The following is a 23,047-nucleotide window of genomic DNA, read 5'->3' as shown; positions in this document are numbered from 1 at the left end:
GTAGTACCGCAGATCGCCACTAAGAGGCGAGGAGCAATCAAGGAACCGAGATAACCGAGATAACTCGTGTTTAAACGGCCGTTTTTATCCCGGTTAACTGATCCAAGCTCGGACTGGTCTTGGCATGGCTCGGTTTTTAGGTGTTGTGTAAACGGGCCTGTTAACTCGCACTCATTCATACATCTATTGTTAGCTGTAGCAGCAGCTCACACTGTAGCGCTTGACTGTGCTAGCTCCTCCCCTACCTGCTCCTGCATATTTAACAGAGTGGAAGAAACGGAGTAGCCCATAGGCTACCGACAGCAAATAAATGTATTCTTTAGGCTAGATTATTTTAAAGATCTATTTTTACAGGCTGTATGCAGTATATGCAAAGCGCAATGAAATAAAACAACTTATAATTTCTGGGGTTTACATACACTATTGTCTAGAGGTGTGCGATACCGGGAATTTTTAATGGGGTACCGCGCACGTGACGTCACCGTCTCAAGAGCAACGCCCCTTTTGCCTCTTAGGTAGGGCACACAGGAGAGAACGCACGGAGTACCCAGCTATTACAAGCGCAACAGAACCAGCGATATGACTGACTTTATAGCCGTTAAACTTTCCCAAGACGATGTTCCAGGCGCACGGTTTACTGGTCGCACTGTCGAAGAACACACCAACCTTCAGCTCAAACGATGGCTTGAGTGTCGAGGGCTTAAAAAGACTGGAAAACTGGCCGAGTTGATCGAACGGTAAGCTTTGTTTTTTTTTTTTTTTTTTCCTACGTGGCGATCATGGCGGCGTCGGCCGTTTTTTTTTTTTTTTTTTTTGCAATCACCGTCCAGGAATCGGTATATGTTTAATGTTTGTCTTATTTGAAATGTTTTTGAGTAAGCTATCCTGGTAGCAGGGTATCATGTTAGTGCCTGCTACCATGGTAGCCTATATGCTATCATGGTAGCAGGCGCTTCATTATTAACATGTCGGCCACCAAAATATTCTTACCTGTTCACTACTTGATGTCGCTGGAATTGGGTCAGGATGTTCTTCGGTTTTGCCCTTTCCTCCGATAAAATGCTTGCTACATATGTAGGCCAACCGCACCAGTGTACCCAGTGCACACATTTCTCCTTGGCACTCTTGAATTTCGGGAAAGTAATGAACAAAACATCCTTCATATACGGCCGATCAGCGTACCTCGTGTCGCTGTTGCACGTTCCATAGCAACAATGTTTAAAAACCATGGTCTTAGATTTGGAAAAAGCAGTCATTTTAACGAGTAAAACCTAGGCTAACGCGCGTCTCTTTTAAAACAAAACAGCGGCGGGTTTCCGGAGTTTGCCCCACTGCGTACCACGTGATGTGACGTCATCGTGACGTTACGTTTCTAAAAATAGCTCGTTCGCGGTACCCCATTGCTCCGATACCAAGTAAATACAGGGGCAGTATCGCCGATATTGATCCGATATTTTTAACATTTAAGCTTGATGTATCATGAAACTGTTGACCTTCCGGGTTTTGTGATTTTTATTTATTTTATTATTACATGATGATGATGATGATGATGATGATGATGATAATGATGATGATGTTCAGTTTTTTTTTTTTTTTTTCCCTAATCTGCCTCTTATATCTTTCAATCCTTAAGTAATTTTGTCTGCATTGTGTGCACCTGCCTGTTGCTATAATTTTACCCGTCGTGGGACAAATAAAGGATTAGCTAATGTTATCTTAAATAACACTTCTTAGTAGGATATATGTACTGGGTTCTTTCAAGATCTCAATTACATTTTCTGTGTGGGCTCCAGTAACATATGATAGATAATATCTACTTTGAAAGTTAACATGAACTGCTGCTGAAGATGACCACTCTTATCTACCTTAGATAACTTTTGTTGTTTTTAAACTGAATTTAACCGGCTTTTTACCAACCATGCAGTTTAATTTACGGTATTGAAATATAGCCAAACAGGGCTTATTTCTCTCCATGTTTTTCCACTCTGGCAGTCTCTTTCTTTGTGTGTGTGTGTGTGTGTGTGTGTGTGTGTGTGTGTGTGTGTGTGTGTGTGTGTGTGTGTGTGTGTGTGTGTGTGTGTGTGTGTGTGTGTGTGTAGTGGAGAGAGCAGAGTGGGCGGGCCAGGCAGAGCCTTCGTGCTGATTGGCTGAGCCATGTAAGTGAGGGGAGGGGGAGCAGCAGAGTGCCGACACAGAAGGGGAGACGTTGGTGAATCTGCTGCAGTCAGCGCCCGCGGGAGAGAATAAAAAGGATCGATCCTGTTAAAAGAATATTGTTCAATATTAATACCCGCATTGGTATCAATTGTTTCTATCCTAGGATCGATCCACCCACCTCTACTATTGTCCAGTTTTATATTTGCTCAGTGACAGTCATTGCATTCGGGGCTGAAGCCCCGGCAAAATTGGCTGGCGATGCCTTTGTAGGCAACCAGAGTGAGCTGCTGACATATGAATTAAAAAAAGTCAAATAACATGACTATGCACCTTTTTTAAACTGTAGACCTGATGAGTCATCTGCTGCAATAGCTCAGGTTTAACATCAACCTTCAGTGTGTCTTATTGAAAATGACATGAGAAAAAAAAAGGCTTTAATATCCTAAACCACCAGTATGAGGACGTTCAGAGGCCTTTAGGGTTGTCTGTTTGAAAGATGGCTGGTTTGTCATGGAACCGTTCTGCTTTGGATCGCTCTGTTTGCACCCCTGCATGGTATTTATTTCAAGGTGATTATAAATATGACCATGGTAATAAGCATGATAACAAACAAACATGGTGTTTTTCTTCAGGCTTGGCTTCATGGAAGTCACATAGAAGGCAAACACTTATGATGAACGTGTGAGTTTGGCACCACCTTGGCATAATTCCGTTCTCTATTAGCGGTTTGCTTGAATTTTAATCCAGTTAGGTATTTCACAGGGGCCAACAAGTCAAGCACATTAAAGATTACAAACACTCCCTTTCACAGCTCACAAATAGTCTTTTTTCCCACTGAGTGAATTTCTGCTGAACAGTCTTATTTAGGCATGAGTGCTCAGTCTGACTCCGTTCACTGCTCTGACTGAAGGAGCCGAGGTGTTCAGGAAGCCCAGGTTGCTCTGAAAGCAGCCTTCTGCTCATCTGTGTCTCTCATCCTCCTCTTTACAATACTCCACAGAAGTGTATCCAACGCAGTGATACCACAGTGATTAAAGCTGGGACTGATACATCTCAGAAGGGCTTGTCAGCAGAAGGAAGCAGGAGGTGCTCCAACATGTTCTGTCGGACATTGTGCTGACTTGGGACTTGGAAAACACTCTGGACCAACAGCAGCTCTCTTGTGTTGGTCCAGATATACACAAAAAACCTTTCAGCTAAATAAACACCAGTTTGTCATCTTTCAGTGTTCGATTGGTTTGGCTTCAAATGATAAGCTGCTCTAAATGATATGTATCAAGACACGTTCAGCATTTAAAGGTTTGCACAGTTAGAATAAAAACACGCTGGTCTTTCTATGGTTTTATGTTTATTACTAACTAATCCCTTGATGATCTCTGAAACTATCTTATGGAGGGCTGGGCAATACATCAAGATTTTAAAAATATCAAGATTTAAAAAAGAGAAGATGAGACTATATTGTTTATATCGAGGTGGTCTGTGTTGCATTGTAATTATACCTTTATGTATTCCAGTAGGTTATTTTTCAGCTGTTTCACATGTTTATTTACAGCCGTTTGTTAAATTTGTCTTTGAGACATTTGGAATAAAGCTTTAATTCATTCAATTAAAAAATACTTTATTTATACCAGAGGGAAATTAAATGTTGTAATTCATTTGATCAGGGAGATATTATAGATGGTGATGGCGGTGGGCAGGAACGATTTCCGTTAGCGACGTGTTTTACCACCAATCTGAAGAAGCCTTTGACTGAAGAAACTCTGGTTTCCAATGACGATGTCATGAAGAGGATGTTCAGGATTGTCCATAATTTTCTTGATTTTATGCAAAATCCTTCCGTGCATCATCTCCAGAGGGTCTGCAGTCGTCCCAGAACAGAATCAGCCTTCATTATCAGGTTGTTGAGCCTTTTTAGGTCCCTGGCTCTAATGCTGCTGCCCCAACAGATGATGGCAGAGGAGATGACGCTCTCAACACCAGACTTATAAAAGATTTGCAGCACATTGAAACCTTGAAGGATCTTAGCTTCCTCATAAAGTACAGTCTGCCCTGTCCCTTCTTATAGAGAGCTTCTCTGTTGCGTCTCCAGTCCCAGGGTGGCCGCGGGTCCTTAAAAAGTCGTAAATCAATTTTCCTCAAAATAAGGCCTTAAAGTATTAAATTGTCTTAAATTAATTTTGCATGGGTCTTAAATATTTGTGTGTCATGTCACCGTGAAAATGCGGGCAATCTGTTCTGCTAGGTCGAATTTTTTTTTTTTTCTGGTGTAGGTACCAGATCGACTCGGGTCCTGCGCCTTCTGATGACATCACTATACATGGTTGGTTTAACGTTTGCACAATTGCGCAAAAATATTGTAATTTGTCTGGACAACTTACTAAAGTAATTATAGCGGGGTGTAGGTTTTATTCGAGAGCGGGATTGCGGTTTGTAAACGGACAATTTTATGAAGAAATTCGCCATGGTCCTTGCGCCTCCCAATGACGTCGTCAGAGCGTAGCCTACTGCGCAGCTCATATCGCGCAGCTCTTGATGGCGTAGGCTAAAGCATCTACAGGTAGGCCTAATACAGCACCGATAGCCACTCGACTACTTAAACATGGGAAATGCAAGTTCAATCACAAATGGCTAGAAAATGAATATTCTTGGTTACGGTCGGTGCCTGGCAGCGCTTATGAAGCTAGCTGCATTGTATGTCGGAAGAATTTCAAACTTGGGACAATGGGGATCAGAGCAGTTGAATCTCACGTACAGAGTAAAAAACATAGACTATGTAAAAGCACGCCAGCAGCCTGCAATTGCTAGTTTCTGCTCCACCATTTCCACCGCAAGCAACGATGTTAACAGTACAACGCTGAATGTCACAATAGGAAATCCACAGCCTGCAACAAGCGTGCCATCTGACCTCCGAGCAATTTGTGGCTCTACGCCAACACTCCGAGCAGAGGTGATTTGGGTGCTGAGGACCGTGACAAGCCACCATTCATGCAGGTCTAATGACGGGATTCAAGAAGTGTTCAAAGCAATGTTTCCAGATTCGGGGCTTGTACAGTCATTTACCTGTGGAAAAGACAAAACCAGATACGTAGCTAAATTTGGATTGGCGCCATATATTAAAAAAAAAAGGGCTCATCACCGAAGTCCAAAAATGCGGTGCATTTGTGCTTATGTTCGACGAGACACTGAACCAGACAACCAAAACAAAGCAACTGGACTTGCATGTGCGTTATTGGTTAAATGACCACGTCCAGTCTAGATTCTATGGATCACAGTTCATGGGCCATGCAACTGCCGAGGACCTACTTCAGCATTTCAAAGTAAGTATGCCATATATTTGTATACCTTTTGTATATTATTATATAGTTTACTGATTTGTGAAGTTATTAACAACTATGGATATGCCACTATACATTAATTAGACAAATTGAAATAAAATGAATTAAAAGAAATTACAAACAGCCAGCTTGAGTTTTAGAAAGGTAGTAGAGTCTGGTGTTTACCTGCCAATATGTTTAAATAATATATAGCCTACACTATGGCTATAGGGGTAGCTGACATTGCTTACTTTGTGAAATAGTATTCATTCTTTTTTTATCTTATCCAGTCTGACATTAATCTTAAGTAATGGTGTCAGAAATGAGACGTGTAGATTGTTGTATGGCTAATGTCTGTAATGTGTTTTTTTTTTTTTGTTTTTTTTCCAGGCGTGTGTGGAGCAGCTTGACTTGAGACATTTGGTTTCTATCTCAATGGATGGACCAAATGTCAATTGGAAGTTTTTTTTTTTTTTTTTTTTTTCAATGCTCCAAAAGGAGCATGCAGAGACATTTGGAAGTGCCCAGCTGATTGTGGTGAGGAGTTGTGGGCTTCACACACTCCACAATGCCTTTAAAAGTGTCTGGCAGCTGGAGAAAGTGCTCAGGGCATTGCATACACTCTTTCATAATAGCCCTGCTAGAAGAGAAGATTTCTGCACTTTGACCAAGACATCTGTGTTTCCCCTACCGTTCTGTGGGCATCACTGGGTAGAAAACCTACCCGTCGTCGACAGGGCTATTACCATATGGCCAATGATGGTGATGTATATGGATGCAGTGACGCAGAAAATACTTCCAAACCCCAGAACATCATCCTATGACACTCTTGCAGAGGCACGGAATGACCCTCTCATAATGGCCAAGTTGCACTTCTTCATTGCTGTCTCTAGGACCTTCACTACCTTTTTGACTAAATATCAAACAGATGAGCCTGTGATGCCATTCATCAGTAAAGATATGGCTGTTCTCATGAAGGTAATGTATAACATGCCATGGAGAAAGTGTATGAAATTGTTATTTTTATTATGTATTGTTGTTTATGTTGTACTGTATATGTTCTCAGCCTACTGAAGAGGTTCATCAAAGCAGAGATCCTTAATGACATCACAGCACTGCAAATGGTCAAACTGGACACAACTGCCAAGGAAGCAAGGGCTCGCCTAAAAGACGTGGACGTTGGATTAGGAGCAGAAGAAGTCCTAAAGGCAAAGGTGTCAAATTTCAAACAATGGTTTAGGTACAGGAAATCAAAACTTTATTTTTGCATAAACTTTTAGCCAGTTTCACAGGCCCTCTTCCCCTCTTCCTGCTAGGAACTCCAGACTAGCCCCAAGAGCAGTGTAGGTGAGCTCAGTGTGTTGGCATTTAGAAAGGACTGCATGGACTGTTTGACCAATATTGTCAAGAAAATGCAAGACAAGAGCCCACTAAAGTACACCATTGTGAGGCAAATGGCATGTTTGGACCCAACGAACATGTTCTCAGACCCCGACTTGTGCTCTGAAAGAATGAAAGGAGTTGTTCAGAGGTTTCTGCATGATCACCAGCTGTCAGGAGGCGTCTCTGCTGGTACTTAAGATTTAGAAGTCTGTCAGAATGTACAATGTCACACTTACTTAATATTGCGGCGTATCAATTTCAAAACTTATCCAAACGCCGCGGCCGGCTGAGACAAGGGGTAATGGCTACTGACGACGCGTCACGCTGAACCATTACACACGTTGATGTCGTTTTATTTTTCCATCTCACGATCATAACACAAAACTTTTACTTACATTTATGAGCCGTGCATGGATACATCAAACCGTGCGTTGATGACGGTTAACAGAAAGTTTCTCCCCAAGCTCACCCAGCCGCCGTAATCCAGGTCGCTGTTGAACTCAGGTGAGCAAACAAACTAATACAGATGACACCACACCCACGGTGCCACCCACAGATACCAGTGACGTCACATGCGGGTCCCCATATACCCATAGAGAGGATATTATTGTCAGAAGAGCACAAGATATACAGCAAAACAAAGTATGGCTCCTACATTTAATGTGATTTTTTTTTTTTTTTTTTTTTTTTTTTTTTTGTTGTTGTGGTTTGTCTGTCTAAACTTTTTCATTACATTGATTGATTGATTTTTCTTTTAAGAATTATTTTGTTTTAATCTGTTTTGCAACAGGTGATGTGATTGTCCAACAATTTGGAAATTTCTTGTCTTTGGAGGCGAAAGATGAATCATTCTCCTCTTTCCAACCCATGCGTACAAGACTGGACGTTTCCTTGCATGGACACCTCCATCAATCCTACCCTGAACTCTGGACTTTCTGCAGGAAACTTCTGCTTCTTTCCCATGGCCAAGCAACAATTGAGAGGGGCTTTTCTGTAAATAAGGAGGTAGAGGCTGATAACATGAAGGAGGACACAGTGGTTGCTCAGAGGATGATATGTGACTACGTTTCTGTCTGTGGGGGGGGTTCTCAAAGTATCTCTGACTAAGGAGCTTTTGGCAGCTGCAGCGTCAGCTAGGTCTCAATATCGGCTACATCTGGACCAGGAAAAGAGAAAGCATGCGAGCAATGCTCAAAGAGAAAAGAGAAAAGGTGCAGAAGACCACATTGAGCTGCTCAAAAAGAAGACAATACTGATTGAGGTAGCAAACAGCCTAGAAAAAGATGCAGACAAACTAGCAGAGCAAGCTGAGGGTAAATCAGGCACATGCATGGCCCAGCTAATCACCAAGTCAAACATACTAAGAAAAAGATACAAAGAAAAACTCACAGAACTCAGAGATTGAGAAAGAGCTGGAAGATAAATCAACAGAACTCAGGCATATGCCATAATGTCAAATCAGGCATTGTCTCCCTCCTCTTTACCTTCCTGCCTCTCTGTTTCAAGTGTTCATATGTTCATTTGTGCACATGCACATTGTTATAAATGGTACACTCTTTAGGGAAGGCTTTCCCAAGTGCCAAGTTGTCTAATATTATTATTATTATTATTATTATTATTATTATTATTATTATTATTATTTTATCTTTTTAATTTTGGTTGATTCAAAAGTTGTCACACAAGTTGTGTTATGTAAATGTCTGCACTTTGAAAGCAGCTGAAATTGTAATTTATTTGTTTATTTTTGTTCTGAAGGAACAGTATTTTATATATTGATTTTTATAAGCATTTGTTCATGGGACCTAAATGTTCTGAAAATATTGTAATAAATATAATTTAGGACTGTAATGACATGTTTGTTTGTCTTTTCGCATTACACACGTTTAGCTGATGTTCTTAAACTCAACCGTCATTTTGATTTGTATTTCCATTGTACGTTTGGTCTTAAATTTAATTTTGAAGTGGTATTAAAAGGTCTTAAAAAGTATTAAATTTAACTTGTTCATACTTGTAGACACCCTGAGTCCAGTCTGTTGTCAAGATGAACACAGAGGTATTTATATTCCTCAACTACCTCTACTTCTGCTCCCATAATGGACATTGGGTTTGATCTAGTCCTGGGGTCCGTTCTTCGTACGTCGCTAACTCAGTTAGCAGGATTTCATTGTTGATGATTTGGCATGATCTTGGATCATTTGGTTCTTCGAAAGACTTCCTGTATTTGTTGTCATAGCAACATGTGCGCCAGCTTAAACCTGCTCGAGAGCAGGCTTATTTCATGTAAACAAGATTAGATCATGGCTGTATAAGCGGAGGAGATAGTGAAGTCTGCCGTAGCCATGTCCATTTTTACGACAGCAACCTGTTGCGGAGGGTGCAAGAATAATTTCAGAGTTTTTCAAATTAATCGCATATTGCGCAATAGACAGGATCCTTTAGCGCAGCGTGACAGTAGAGAGATTTTTCTTGGTGGCTGTTTTAAACAGACAAACACATCGTTTAACAGTGGCTTTTAAAGAGGAAAAAGTGATGTTGGAGCCATAAATGTAAAATATTTAAGTTATTTGTATGATAGTTTGCTTTTTATTTTTATCCTATTCATTAAGAAGATTTGTTCAGGCCATTTTATTGTGAAGTTTAGTTTACTTTGAAAGGCTTGCTTCCTGTCGAGCCGTATATTGTATTAGAAAAAACTATGGATGGATTATCTAGACACGGAGCAATACAGTTTTACCGTGTAAACTGTGGATGACTTGGAAAAGGAAGATTTTCATTTTTGTATGGATAAAGATTTTTTTTTTTTTGTTAAAATTCCCAGTTTGCACGTGTCCTTTACTTCCCGTGTCTAAGGAATGACACTGAAATTTGGATCTCTTGACACAACCAGTGCCTTTTTAAAATAAAGTGTAATAATTAAAGGCTACCATATTGTAGAATATTCTTGTATTTCACTTTTACTTGTCCCCATGTTTTAGTGGGTCCCGTGGAGGCTCTGATATAAAAGAACAAAGTAAATATGAAATTATTAAAATGCAAAAATTCATGCTGTAGAAAGTGATAGAAACATCTATCACGGACAATATTTATGCATTTAATTTGTCTGCTACTTTTTGCCAGCCCTCTCTCCTGGCTTTAGCAGACTTTGAGGTGTTCCCTGTCGTTTTAATTGACTCAAATTCAGCATAACCTTCCATTAAAAGCTTGTGTTCTGCTTGGGAGTTCTTTGGCCATGCTGAACAGCCAATAGCAGCGTTGCTGATCATTGTTTCTACTATCGATACATTTCCCCTTTTAAACAAACGCATGAACGCCCAGTTGTCTCAGATAACTCAATCCAGCCATACTTATCATAAACAACAGGTGTGTTCGAAGAACCCAATTAGCCGGATCACGATTAGCCGGATGAAATCATCTTGGATGTGTCATTTGATCTCGGATGTTTTAAGTAACGTACGAAGAACGAACCCCTGGTTTTCCTGAAATCTACAATCGTCTCCTTTGTTTTGGTCACATTCAAGATGAGATGATCGCTTCCACACTGTTGTGCAATTATACACTGTTTAAAGTTATTTAATGTTTCATAAATAACTCTCTGTCTGTTAAGTATTGTCTGGTGATGATCAGCTCTTAAGCTGATATCAAGACAACGGTTGAAAGGGATGAATTCGAGCACTAGCGATCTTTTAACAGCAAAACCTGCACACACATAGAATAAAGGAGTGACACCTTCTTTTCAAGTTCAAGAATTTAATAACAGAAATAAAATGAACATCCAGAGAACATCACTATGTAATGCTGTTTACCTGAATTAACACAATATTTCGATTAATAAATCCTCTCTACTAGGCTAGTGAAACTTAACTAAACTACTAAGCAAAATGAAGATGAAAAAGAAGCTAAGCTAAGGAACTATTTACATGCAAAACAAACAAAAGACAAACAAAAGTGGTTGATCATAATCAGAATACTTCAGTGAATCCTGGTTCACTGCAGATCTGATTAACAAAAACATGGAATGGAGTTAAAAAACATCTGCCATGTATTTCAATCCATTCACAATGCAAAGCCCAAGTCAAACAAAACATCATTTGTTGAAATAATATTCTGAGGACCGTTTTGTCCTGTAAAATCATTTAATTCAGAATCGCTTGCCTTTGTTTATGCGATTTTACCTCCGGCCGCTAGGGGTCGCTACAGCGATCGTCGCTAACCTGGTTAAAATCTATAGTTATCAAAATTATCTTGAAAACAGGCATTAATATACCATATTGATGCGGGAATAAGGCATCGGAGGATGGCGGAGCAGAACAGTTGCGCTTTATGCTTTAAAACAAACTCCTTTTCAAATGTCCGAAACCGGATGTTAGCAAGGCTAATGGCATGTTTGGCTAGCGCGACCTACCGGTTAGCCCTTTGTTCTAAACACCACGGTTTACAAACATTTCCCAATAAACCTTTTTAACTTCACCCTCAGACCGCTGCCCAAACCTCAGTCCTTTGTTTCGTGTCAGTTCGGTCCAGTTTTGGCCATTCACGGGAAGAACGTTGAAGGAGGGAAGTTGTTGGCTAGTGCTAGCGGGCTAGCGCTTGGCAGGCTAGCGTTAGCCTTGCAGCAGCATGTGGCTAACGGCGTGGTCTGGGTTGGAGGCCTGGTGCTCCAGGCAGACTGACCCCGGTTGCAGATCTCTCCTCGGCATGGGGACGTTGCTTCTGTGCCGGCTTTTCAGCTCTGCGTTGCCTGGAACCAGCTCCGTCTGTGGTGCGCTGAGAAAGCAAAACAAAGCTGGCATAGCCGGATCCTTCACTTCGGCATCTGTTTTAAGCAGAAGTGAGAGACTTATCTTTGAATCGGCTGGCAGTTTCTCCCTATGCCAGGGAGGAACTGAGTTTCAGAAAGGCTCATTCCCTTCTGCTCGCAGCCTCTTCCAGGCCCCATCGATGGTTCCCGGAGGCCTTCAGTCACATGGCTCCCTCCTCTCCTTGAGTGCTGGTCCTCAGAGGGTTTGGAGGTGTGTGTCTCAGCAGCTTGGAGTCAGGAGAAGAGAGTGAGCAGAAGAGGGGCTGTAGCTTTTGTCTGTAGGGAGGTGGTCACAGCTGACCTCCTGCTGGGAAAACGGGCCCTCAGGAGGGGAGAGAGAGGATAGAGGCCGTCCTTCCGGCCATGTCTGCAGCAGGACAGAATTCTATTTGTCACCTCTTCCTTACTGTTCAAGATCCAATCTGAGATCAACTATTTATCATGGCATAACATTCCCCCCTTTAAATCAGAAAACGGCGATCCGATTCTCCATTTTCGGATTTACCACAAGTCCATCCGCCATGATCTGGAATGACAAAAGTCACTTTGGTTCCTGTGGACGAGAGGATCATTGAAAGTTCAGTTCCATGGGAAAGCGTGTCTCTTTGAAGGATTGAGGCATGTTGGGCAGGGAGCTGTCCCTAACTATAAAATATTCACACATCCATCCCTTGGATGTGTAAATGGTAAATGCACATCCAAGGGATGTGCATTTACCATTTGCATTTTACCATTTACCATTTGGATGTGCCACAAATATTTAGAAATACACCCAAAATTCCAACCCAAAGAAAAAAACAAAACAAAAAACAAAAACAAATTCTAAACACCGTGGTAAACTGATGGTTAACCTCCACTTCTTAAGTCGTAGAACAATAAGAAAGGTTTAAAACAGAATAAACCGTGCTAGAATTTATTTTTGACCTTATCAAGCTGAGGCATGATAAGTTGCGTGGTTGCTTTGGATTCGATCAGTTCGCCGTTTAATCTTGTTTAACATGCGACAAACTCGGTGAGGAAAATCTCGGCAGATACTTTCAAAGTGTTTCTTTGTGATCATTTCTTTGGAATGGTTCCACTTTTTACCAATATGACCTTAGGATCTTGCATTGTAAAAGAGTTGACCTTCATCTGGCTGCCTAGGCTTTCGTGGCAACCTGTCTTCAAACCTTTTGGTCTGTTGTATCACTGGAGAACTGGCTTTGTGTCTTTTCTTAGGCCTGTTTCCTGTCTGAAGGTTTAAGACTCTACGCTTGCTTTGTTTCCTGTCACATTGCAAACGAGTGTTCCAAACCAGCTGGGCATATCTGCGGATCTCGTGCATGGAAAAGTTACTTTCCCTGCAATGCATGGTCACTTCATAACGTACACTGTCATGTAAATTATGAAGGAACAAAGACTTGAAAAGTGGGTCCTCTTCGGGACCAGCTGAATTACATCCCTGAGAATAAACATTCCTTTAAACGATAGTAATAATCTCTGGGTGTTTCATTTTCCTGTTGAATAATGCCGAAAGCGTCAAGAGTTATTTAAGCCTGATCCCTGTACGCAGAATATTCTTCTCTTAAAACTTTGCAAAGAGCTGAATAACTGTCACAAATCTCTGGAGGAAGAGCTTTGATGAAAACATGAAACTGATGGTCTGTGAACTAACTTTTGATGTAAGGAAGAATGTTCCTGATCTAATTGAGAGTTTTCCAAGGTGTGAATTCTGACATGTGGTGGGGGTTTAGGTTGGTGTGGACCACCTGTGTGACTCTTCTGGCCCTTAGGGGGCGGCATAGAGTCAGGACAGGTGGTGGTATGAGTCAGGTGTGGTGTCTGCTCATCCCTCCAATCTGAACCACCTGTGTCTGCAGAGTTGTTTACTTGGTACTCTTTGGGGCTGTCCACTGTAGCAGGATGAAGCAAGGCTTGATCATGGACAGTCTGACTTCCAGCATCTCCTATGGAGTCTGTGGAAGTACTTCCTGTGAACTCAACATTTAGCAGTTCTGTTCTAAATTTTGGCAAGACTGGTTCTGTTCTAGGTGCTGCATTAGAAACTGCAGAGGTGTTCTGTGATTCCAGCTCCTGCAATGATTCAACCTGCTGAGGTTGATCGTGTGAAGATATCACCTGAGGGGTGGAGAACTCACTTCTCTGGTGAGATGCAGCCTCGCTGACATCAGGAGCTTTGAGGTCCTTGGCCTCAGCACCAGCTTCCTCCATCCTCACCTCGGTCTTTGAGAGCTCCAGTTTGGCAGCACTCACACTGTGTAAAACCATCTGATGCTCAACCTGTAACTGAAGAAACTGTTTAGCTTTCAGTTGGGATCTTTGCTGATGCAGCAGGGTGATCTGGCAAAGAACATCTGTAATCAGAGCATCTTTAGTTGGGTTTGCAATAAAATCCATTAGTTCCTTAATAATTTTATCGCATTCAACAAGGTTAAGATTGTTTAAATTATTTAACTCATCTGCAGATAACTTGATGAGGTCGCCAATGACAACCTTCTGCCTCTCTATGTCTGCTTGGTCCACCAAAGGTGTAGCCTCAGATGTGAGACGTTCTGGCTCCATCTTGCTAACACAAAACAAAAACAAGTTATGACAAACTTTCAAAATAACATAAGATCCAGTCTGTGCACGCTTAGCTATGCTTTTATGTTTAAACATACATTTTGTAAATACTTATCTCTGTGTGTAGAAACAGGTGCGCAAGTTGATCGTTCAACGTGCGACTTATGACAACACTATTCTTTCAGTGTTAAGATGCTATACCTTTAGGACTTACGAGCTCTGTAGCGACTGCTTACCTTTCTTTAGGAATTACTAGCTTTTGTGCAAGGCTTCACCTTTTTAAGGAATTACTAGCTTTTTAGCTTGTGCTTCTCACCTTTCTTTTAAGGGAAATTAGCACTTTTAGCTTTAAGACCATCACCCCCCTTTCCACATAAATAGGGTGACACCTCAGATTAACTAGGAGTTAAATCTGGAGACGAATACGTTCTACACAACACAAGTAAGCTTTCAAAATGTCTTGTTAAACAAATATGCAAAGCATCTTTGGTTAGATATTTGAGCATCTAACTTTCCTGGACTGGCAGTTAATTTTGAAAGCGCATAACTTTGGACTTTCCATTTAAGACTTGTGGTTTAAGCAAACATGAGGATAAGTCACATCATCTGGAGACAGATGTGCAACAAAATTTTGTTCAGTCAGTAAGCTTAACTTTACAGTTAAATCTACTCTGAGACTGTTGGTTATAACAGATACCTTGATTCATTCAAGCATCTGAGTTTACGCTCTTTGTAGTAAAGTTTATTATCACTAGCTGAGAAGTTTTTTAGTTAACTTTTATTTTCCTAAAAGTCTAAAAAATGTCACGGGTGATATTCTGATGTGTGCGCAGTTTAAGCTGTATTTACGAAGGCTCGCCTCTGGGACGCCATATATGTAGATGAATGCCCACCCAGGCGACGCCAAGTATGTGTGTGCAGGTTTTGCTGTTAAATGATCGCTAGTGCTCAAATTCATCCCTTTCAACCGTTGTCTTGATATCAGCTTAAGAGCTGATCATCACCAGACAATACTTAACAGACAGAGATATTTATGAAACATTAAATAAATATATGTTGTGCAATTATACACTGTTTAAAGTTATTTAATGTTTCATAAATAACTGTCTGTTAAGTATTGAAAGGGATGAATTCGAGCACTAGCGATCTTTTAACAGCAAAACCTGCACACACATAGAATAAAGGAGTGACAGCTTCTTTGCAAGTTCAAGAATTTAATAACAGAAATAAAATGAACATCCAGAGAACATCACTATGTAATGCTGTTTACCTGAATTAACACAATATTTCGACAAAAACATGGAATGGAGTTAAAAAACATCTGCCATGTATTTCTATCCATTCACAATGCAAAGCCCAAGTCAAACAAAACATCATTTGTTGAAATAATATTCTGAGGACTGTTTGTCCGGTAAAATCATTTAAACCCTTACGACCGAGTTTGTTAATGTGATTCTCCCTCCGGGCGCATGGGGTCGCTGTGGCAACTCGGTGGCTAAGAGGTTACAACATAAAATTGCCAAGATTGCCTTGAAAACCGGCATTAATATACCATATTGATGCGGGAATAAAGCTTATAGCACCATCGGAGGATGGCGGGGCAGAACAGTTACGCTTTATGCTTTAAAACGAACTCCTTTTGAATAGGGGGTTTTCAGGTGACGTCACGCTCACGTGACTACTCAGCGCGTCCGCCATATTGGGTGTCAGTCGTTTCGCACCGTTGACCCTGCACTGTATGACGCCTTAGGCAGTATTGACAGTGAAAAATGGTGAAAACGTGTTTGGTTGGTTGCATGGCCCGTGGAGGTGGAGAACAACGCTCTTTCTATCGCCTACCAGCCGTAATCCCCGCGACCTTCATGATTCATGGATACCTTTTTATATTTATGAAAAGAAAAACATATCAAAAATATCGGCATTGAGCCTATAATATCGACATGGTATTTTTGGTCCACATCGCCCAGTCCTAATCAAAAGTTGTATTTCCAGCGTTTGATTTTTAAAGGTTTTTATTTGATGTTCTAGTGTTGTTTGCCTAACATTTGGCAGGGAAGTACACCGGTTTACTGTTAAAAAGTCACCAGAAATTCTACAATTAACTCTCAATGTTAGACCCTAATGTGTTGGAAATATGTCCATGTTTTTCACTGTAGGTTCTAAATGTAATTTGGCAACATTTTAACTATTTTTTTGTCAACTGGCTTATTGTGGTGTGGTTTTAGACAAGTGAAAACTACATGTGCTGGAAATGAAGTGGTTTATGTGGTCTTGCAGGCCTTTCCATGTGGAGCCCAGGAACATTGTAAGAGATGACCCGCAGGAGAGGATCTCTGCTGAAGCTGCCATCCTTAACAGCAGAGTCCATTACTACAGCAGACTGACAGGCTCCTCTGACACAGTGCTGGTAGGTCAAGTCACACTTTGTCGCTATGGCAAAAAATGCTTTTGTCTATTTATTTTTTTTTCCTGGCTATGCTGATAAATTGCAGGAGGAATGGAAGGTTTAACAATTATAGTATAATGGCTGTTTGATACTTATTGTTACTGTTATATCCAAAAGAATTTAACTCAAACAATGTGATTAGTATTGCTTTAATATTTTTAACCTTTAGTGTTTGTACATTTTCTCTGTCAGAGTCCTCCTAACCACGTGATCCCCACAGCAGAGGAGATCTACATCTACAGTCCACTGGGGACAGCGTTCAAGGTTCCAGACTGTGACCCTGCTTCTAAGAATCCCAGCATCGTCACCATGTAAGTACTACCTGCTTCAGTCAGCCTGCCCCTCAGCTTTTAGGGCTTTGATCACATTGGGTGTATTTGCTTGCAGCTTTGCCATATGGAACACTATGATGGGTACATCCATACTCAGTATACCATGGGGAATTAAGCAAGTAATTTACCTATTTTATTATTTTTTTCTCACAATTTGTGGCTTTAAGCCAACATGAACCCAGTTGAACTGCCGATAGACTGTATTGGACACAATTTGTCGTTAAAACTGAACAGACTTTTTATTTCCACTTATTATTTCAGGCGGGGTTCACTCTGGGGATCATCATCCTCATTTTCACTGGCCTGCTAATGCTCTACTGTTGTTACATTGTCATCAAATCACCAAAGGCAATAAGTAAGTTCAGCATTTTTTCTTCTTCCTCTTCCTCAGACCAAGTTCTTGTTTGCATTAATTAAGTTAGGAAGGATAGTGTAGACCACAGGATAGTTTTCTTTTAGTTTTTCTGAATCTGAACTCAGTATATAGAGTTCCTTGTCCTCTGTTTGCAAAAAGCCGGTTTTCATTTAGTACTTTAGCAAATCTCTGTTGTTCAGCAGTAAGCTATGATTAACAAATAAAAGATGTGATTATAAGAAGTTGAGGAAGTTCCTGAGTGGTGTTTTGCAATCTTGACGTTCTATGAGAACTGTGGATTATGGGTAAAACTGGGAGACCTGTTATCCTCTGAAGTCCTCACAGTTGGAGGCTGTGGATGTACTGGAAACACCAATTGTATCCTGGACATGAAAACTAGTGAGATCATGGCCAGAAGTAAATTGTGCTTCGTGAGACAGACTTTACCTTATATTGTGGGGTTGTAGTATCGCAAGATCTGCTTTTAGCTGCACTAGTTTAATTTCTTGTTTCTACTGGCTAATATGATTTGTGGTTGTCTTAACTTCTCTTATTGATAAGATCCCAGGGCTTTTATTTCCCCGCTGATATGTATAAAGTCATGTTGTGTAATTGTCTGAAGACTTTGCAGCCAGTGGTTAAAAGAAACTAAAGCTGTTTCGAGTCATTTTCCCTCTTTCCATTCTGGCAACATTCAATTCAATTCAATTCAATTTTATTTATATAGCGCCAAATCATGAAACATGTCATCTCAAGGCACTTTACAAAGTCAAGTTCAATCATATTATACAGATTGGGTCAGATTATTAACATGCTGACAGAGTATTTTTCAGGTTGTCTATTTTATGCAGTAGTGTTAATACTGTGACAAAACAACACGGTGGAACAGTGCAAACATCTGGACAGTTCCCTTATCCCCATCATGCCTTCCACTAACCCAGTGCTTCTCAATTATTTTCTGTTACGCCCCACCTAGCAAGAAGAAAGCTGTTTGCGCCCCCCACTCCCCACCGTGACTATCCATCCCTGCATAACATTTTATCCTTATTAACATTAAAGAAAAAAGAAAGACATATGGTCAAACTTTCAAAGAATAACTTTATTAAATCGTGTTTTAAGAAATTAAAAATAAATAAATCCTTGTTTAAACTGTAAACATGTTTGACCAACTAATTGCACCATTGCAAAATTAAATCAGATCAATAAATATTTAATAATTATAATAACTAATAAACTACAAAAACTAAAAAAAAAATAACTAATATTCAGTTCAGCAACATTAACTCAGGAGCACAATATATAAAACACTTGAACCTACAAAACCAAAATGAATTAAACAATTTGTGCTCATTTTTTCTTTCTTTTTTTGATCAAAATGAGGAGGCAGTATCAGCTCCTCTGCTATGGTGTGGGGCTGTTTGCACTGCGCAATTTGGTACGCCACCTTATATGATGCTAACAGCGCTCAATGGTTTACTGAAGTAGCCTTCACAAAGCGGGATGACTGTTGGCAATATTCAGCACGTTTTTGCTGAAAAAAACTCTAGCGGCTTATTGGCGTGATTGGGGTGTAACGTATTTAGGTGACGCGCTAATTTATTTGGCTTCATGCTGTCCGCTGCGAGCATTTTTAGAGACCAAACACAGTGGTCTTTCCTCTTCTCCAACTGTAGTCACCGTGAAACCAAGCGCTAAATACGCTTCGTCGTACTTCCTCGTCTTAGCTTTCGGGTGACTTTCTTTTGTCTCATTATCTTTGTCTCTCTACGCTTTCCTTTTCATCCCTGTTAAAAACTTTTTCATGTTGGGGGTTGTTATGTTGAATAACGGAGGCTGTAGACAGAAGGCAGACGGAGCTTTCTGTTGACTCAACACTGGTAACCAAGGCAAACCTGTAAGTCGTAAAATGTTGCACTGTCGCAAACGTGACAAAGTAACAACGAGAGCGCCACTGCTCCCTACTGTAGTGGATGCGCAATTACACTTTATACTAGTACGGCCAAAAAAAAAAGGGGGTGATTGCACCATCATTGCACCCCCAGGTATTGCACAGCGCCCCCCCTGGTGTGACGCAACGAGAAGCGCGACAGTTCAGTCTAAAGAACATGGCGGCTTCAGCCGATGAAACTAGCCTTAGCGTGGCTATCGAGCAAGTTTTATCGGAATTACAGAGTATTTCTCTGCTGAGCTAACGAGCCTTTACCTGCAGCAGCAAGAGTAGCTTGGCTTGTGGTTGTGTTTTCGTCGTCGCTCGTAACAGAGCGACGACGAAGCATGTTGACGAGTACGTCATATGCTTCGTTGATCTGATTGGTTTATTTGGACCGTCTATCACCAACATAGGCCAATCAGCTAACCAGTATTTTCACCCCTTCCCAAAATTACTTCAACGGAAGGTTTCCAGATGGATATGCGAAGCAAATCTATCTGGCGGCGTCAGGTTACTTATTTGGTCCCTTATGTGCAAAAGCAACGCTAGTTTATCCTTGATGTGTTTTAATATGCTGGAACGATGTGTCAGGGGTCACAACCAAGATGGGGCTATTTCTCCATAAAAGGAATGACTGATATTCTCTACAGTAACGTTCTCCTTTGTTCAGAGGGTGTGGACACTTCCAACTGGGAATTCCCTGATGTTTGTAGGTTCTACTTTGGAAAGTCTGGGCAGTGGTCAAGCTTGGTCTTCTCCATGGTGTCCCTTATTGGAGCCATGGTGGTCTACTGGGTCCTCATGTCCAACTTCCTCTACAACACTGGCCAGTTCATCTACAGTAAGTTTAAGCACAGAAGACCATGAACATGATGTGCCGTGTTTACTCTGTTGTCTTGAATCTTGTCTGGTATGTGCTGTGGTGTGCAAGTTTTGACAACCAAAGTGCACCTTTGCTGTTGTGTTCTGACCATATTGACCTCATAAACATGCAACTCCAAAGTCTGACAGCCGTTTCTGTCTACTGGGTTGTTCACAATGTCACGTGGGGCGCAATTAATTCAGATTGCTGGTTTCTGTTTCTGCCTCAATGCTTGCTTTAGCAAATCTAAACTGGGACTCAGCTATGACTGATGTTCAGCTCATGCCTCCTGTTTGTATTGACTCATTCACCCAAATTAGAGTCAGTAACTTATTTTCAAAAGTTAACTCAACTCAAGTTTAAACTATGTAGTTGAATTGCACATCCAGCTATCAAGTCACACTGAAGTCATCTGTCAAATCTGTAAGGAATGTGTCTCTGGTAGGTGGTCAGACGTAAGAGCTGTTCATGTTGTCTCTTATTGAAAGCTTTTCAAATATTTATTCTTTTTTTGGGCTTATTATCTGGGGAGAATTTGACTCCAGTCTGGTCCTGCATTAGTTGATGACAAAAGTGAGTTTGGGTGATTAACATTTAATCCATGGCACAGTTTGCAACATCAGAATTTCATTATTGTAAGCACAAAGAGGACATGTTTATAAAGTTTAAATAATGGTTGTTTTTAAAAGCTTGTTCCTTCTCTACCTGCTTACAGGCCACGCCCACAATGTCAGCACGTCTGATTCAGAATATGGAACCAATGGCTCTGTTAGAGGTGAGGCACCTACACTAGCAAGCTTTCATCCTTAACATTTTACTGCAGATGAAAGTTCAGTTCTAAATTTGTTAGTGAACTAGTTAAAACAAAAAAAAACACAGCCTTCACTGTTGGTGAGCAACAGTGTGTTTCTATGAAATGCGGACAACAAGAGAAAACTATTTTCAGTCAAACTTTCTCTCGCCGTCTCTTTCTTTATAACTAAATATAATTTTTATGCATTGAACAGGATTTCTAAACGCAAAGGTTAACAATCTGAGAAACCTTTTTTTTTTTTTTTTTTTTTTAAATCCTTTGGAGCATTTTTTCTCTCAGTGAAAGTATGAAGTGTTTAATTATTTTCATCAAGGTTAATACATTTAATTAGAAAAAAATGACGACATTTTGAAGACATTACTGGATTTTTATACAATCATAACCCAAGATTTTCTCATGTTTTAGACCCCAAAGTTAAATTTATTAATAAGTTCAGTTCAATACCAAGTTGTCTCACTATATAGTCAAAAATGCAAGATAAAATTATTGTGTTCTAAATAAAATATTTTTCTCTTAAACTTTGGAAAAGATGCAGGCTTTTAGCAACATATTTAGAAACTATTCTGAAAACTAAATGCCTTGAAGTCTTAGTTTTCATGCATAAAGAGCTTGGAGGTAAACTTAAATGGAACATCTCCAATCACCAGTCTCTCAGATGGTGCCCTATTGAGTTTCATTTATTAGTGGCTAAAAGAAACACACGGACAAAAGTTCCCTGTGAGCGTTTTTAATCCATTCTACAGAGATTTACTATCCCACCCCAGACTGCTGTGGTCAGATGAACCACTAGATCTGCCACAGCTACTGTATGTGTGAAGTAGCGTCTGTTTGGCAATTAATTCATACTAAACTAAACTCAAAGAGGCATCAGTTGGGATCTCAGCTATTTTGCCAAGTGGGTCAAACAGGATCAGAACCATCCAGGGTAAAGGGTAGGTTCTGAGGATGCAGGGTTGGGTTTGGGCTCGTGTTGAAACTGTTTACATGTCCTCATCCTGTGTATGGGTTGAGAGTTGGGTTGTGCATCTCTTTTCTGTGGCCCATATGATGCATGTCTTGACACGCTGCCAGTGATTCAATTCATTTTAGATGCAGAGATGGGACAAACAATACATTTCACCCCTCTATCAAGATTCCGTTCAGTTAATTTATTTTAGGGTAAAAACTATTTGTTTTGCTCAACTTGATTCAGTAGAACAAGACAAAGCACAACAAAAAAATATACTATGCAGTGCACCATGACTAATTAATCACCTTAATACAACAGTAACTTTTCATAAACAGGTCTTGTCTACGTATTCTAGTTGATCAAATTTACAGTGAACAAAAACAGAGGCTCAGAGCTGACTGTAAAGCCAGACTGCAGATGTCATGAACAGTTATTTAGTATCTCAGCAGTTAGCAGCAAAATTATGGGGATATTATTGTTGCTTTATCATTTGCAAATGTGTGTGGAGAGTTGTGTCTATATCTCGATTTGTGTGTGTGCAGTGGGATTTTAAAATGTGTAACTAAATCAAAAAATGTGTGGGTAGATTTGTGTTTCTGTACAACAATCTACAAATGTGTAAAACTACTTGTGTGTGTAATCCTTTTTTAGCAAATGTGTAAAAAATCCACAAATCTGTATTCAGATCTACAAATGTGTACTGAAATTTGCAAATCTGTACTAAGATTTGCAAATGTGTAGACCAATCTGTAAGCACACACAGAGAAACTTTTGTCTGAAATATTTTCGCTTCAAGACCCAGAAATACAGACAAATCATTGGTTACAAGTTAAGCGGTTTCTCGGTGGGCCCACTTTACACACGTGATTTTTGCTACACTTCTGCCGTGTGAGATGCACAAATGCGTAGAAAGGATTTGTATGTGTAATTTCTTGATTTGCGACCCTGAGCACAGGCTCACATGCTGCCTCTTCCGGCTGTTGGAGGTCACGTGACTTTCAAGGATCATACCAAAGCGTTTTGCAACCAGAAGGGTGACAAGGCAACTTTCTCGTTTTAACGGCAAATGTTTCTCGTTTTAATGAGTCTTATCTTGCTAAAATGAGATAATATTCTCCTCTTAACAACACAACATAGTCCAGGTT

At 40.4% G+C, this 23,047-nt stretch overlaps 1 protein-coding gene across 5 annotated transcripts in view; it reads left to right on the top strand.

Moving 5' to 3' along the window:
* slc38a9 (solute carrier family 38 member 9) overlaps window positions 1–23,047 on the top strand; it is a 55,062-nt gene that overhangs the window by 8,775 nt on the left and 23,240 nt on the right. For all 5 annotated transcript variants that reach the window (XM_036140675.1, XM_012854281.3, XM_036140671.1 and 2 more), the window contains exons 3-8: window positions 16,492–16,621; window positions 16,853–16,971; window positions 17,048–17,111; window positions 17,254–17,347; window positions 19,948–20,118; window positions 20,855–20,914. In XM_036140675.1, coding sequence (XP_035996568.1) covers window positions 16,492–16,621; window positions 16,853–16,971; window positions 17,048–17,111; window positions 17,254–17,347; window positions 19,948–20,118; window positions 20,855–20,914 — 638 coding nt within the window. The remainder of the gene's footprint in view (window positions 1–16,491; window positions 16,622–16,852; window positions 16,972–17,047; window positions 17,112–17,253; window positions 17,348–19,947; window positions 20,119–20,854; window positions 20,915–23,047) is intronic.

This window comes from Fundulus heteroclitus, chromosome 8 (assembly GCF_011125445.2).
Source record: "Fundulus heteroclitus isolate FHET01 chromosome 8, MU-UCD_Fhet_4.1, whole genome shotgun sequence".
In the NCBI taxonomy this organism is placed as follows: Eukaryota; Metazoa; Chordata; class Actinopteri; order Cyprinodontiformes; family Fundulidae; genus Fundulus; species Fundulus heteroclitus.
This window is presented reverse-complemented; position numbering and strand designations above follow the sequence as displayed.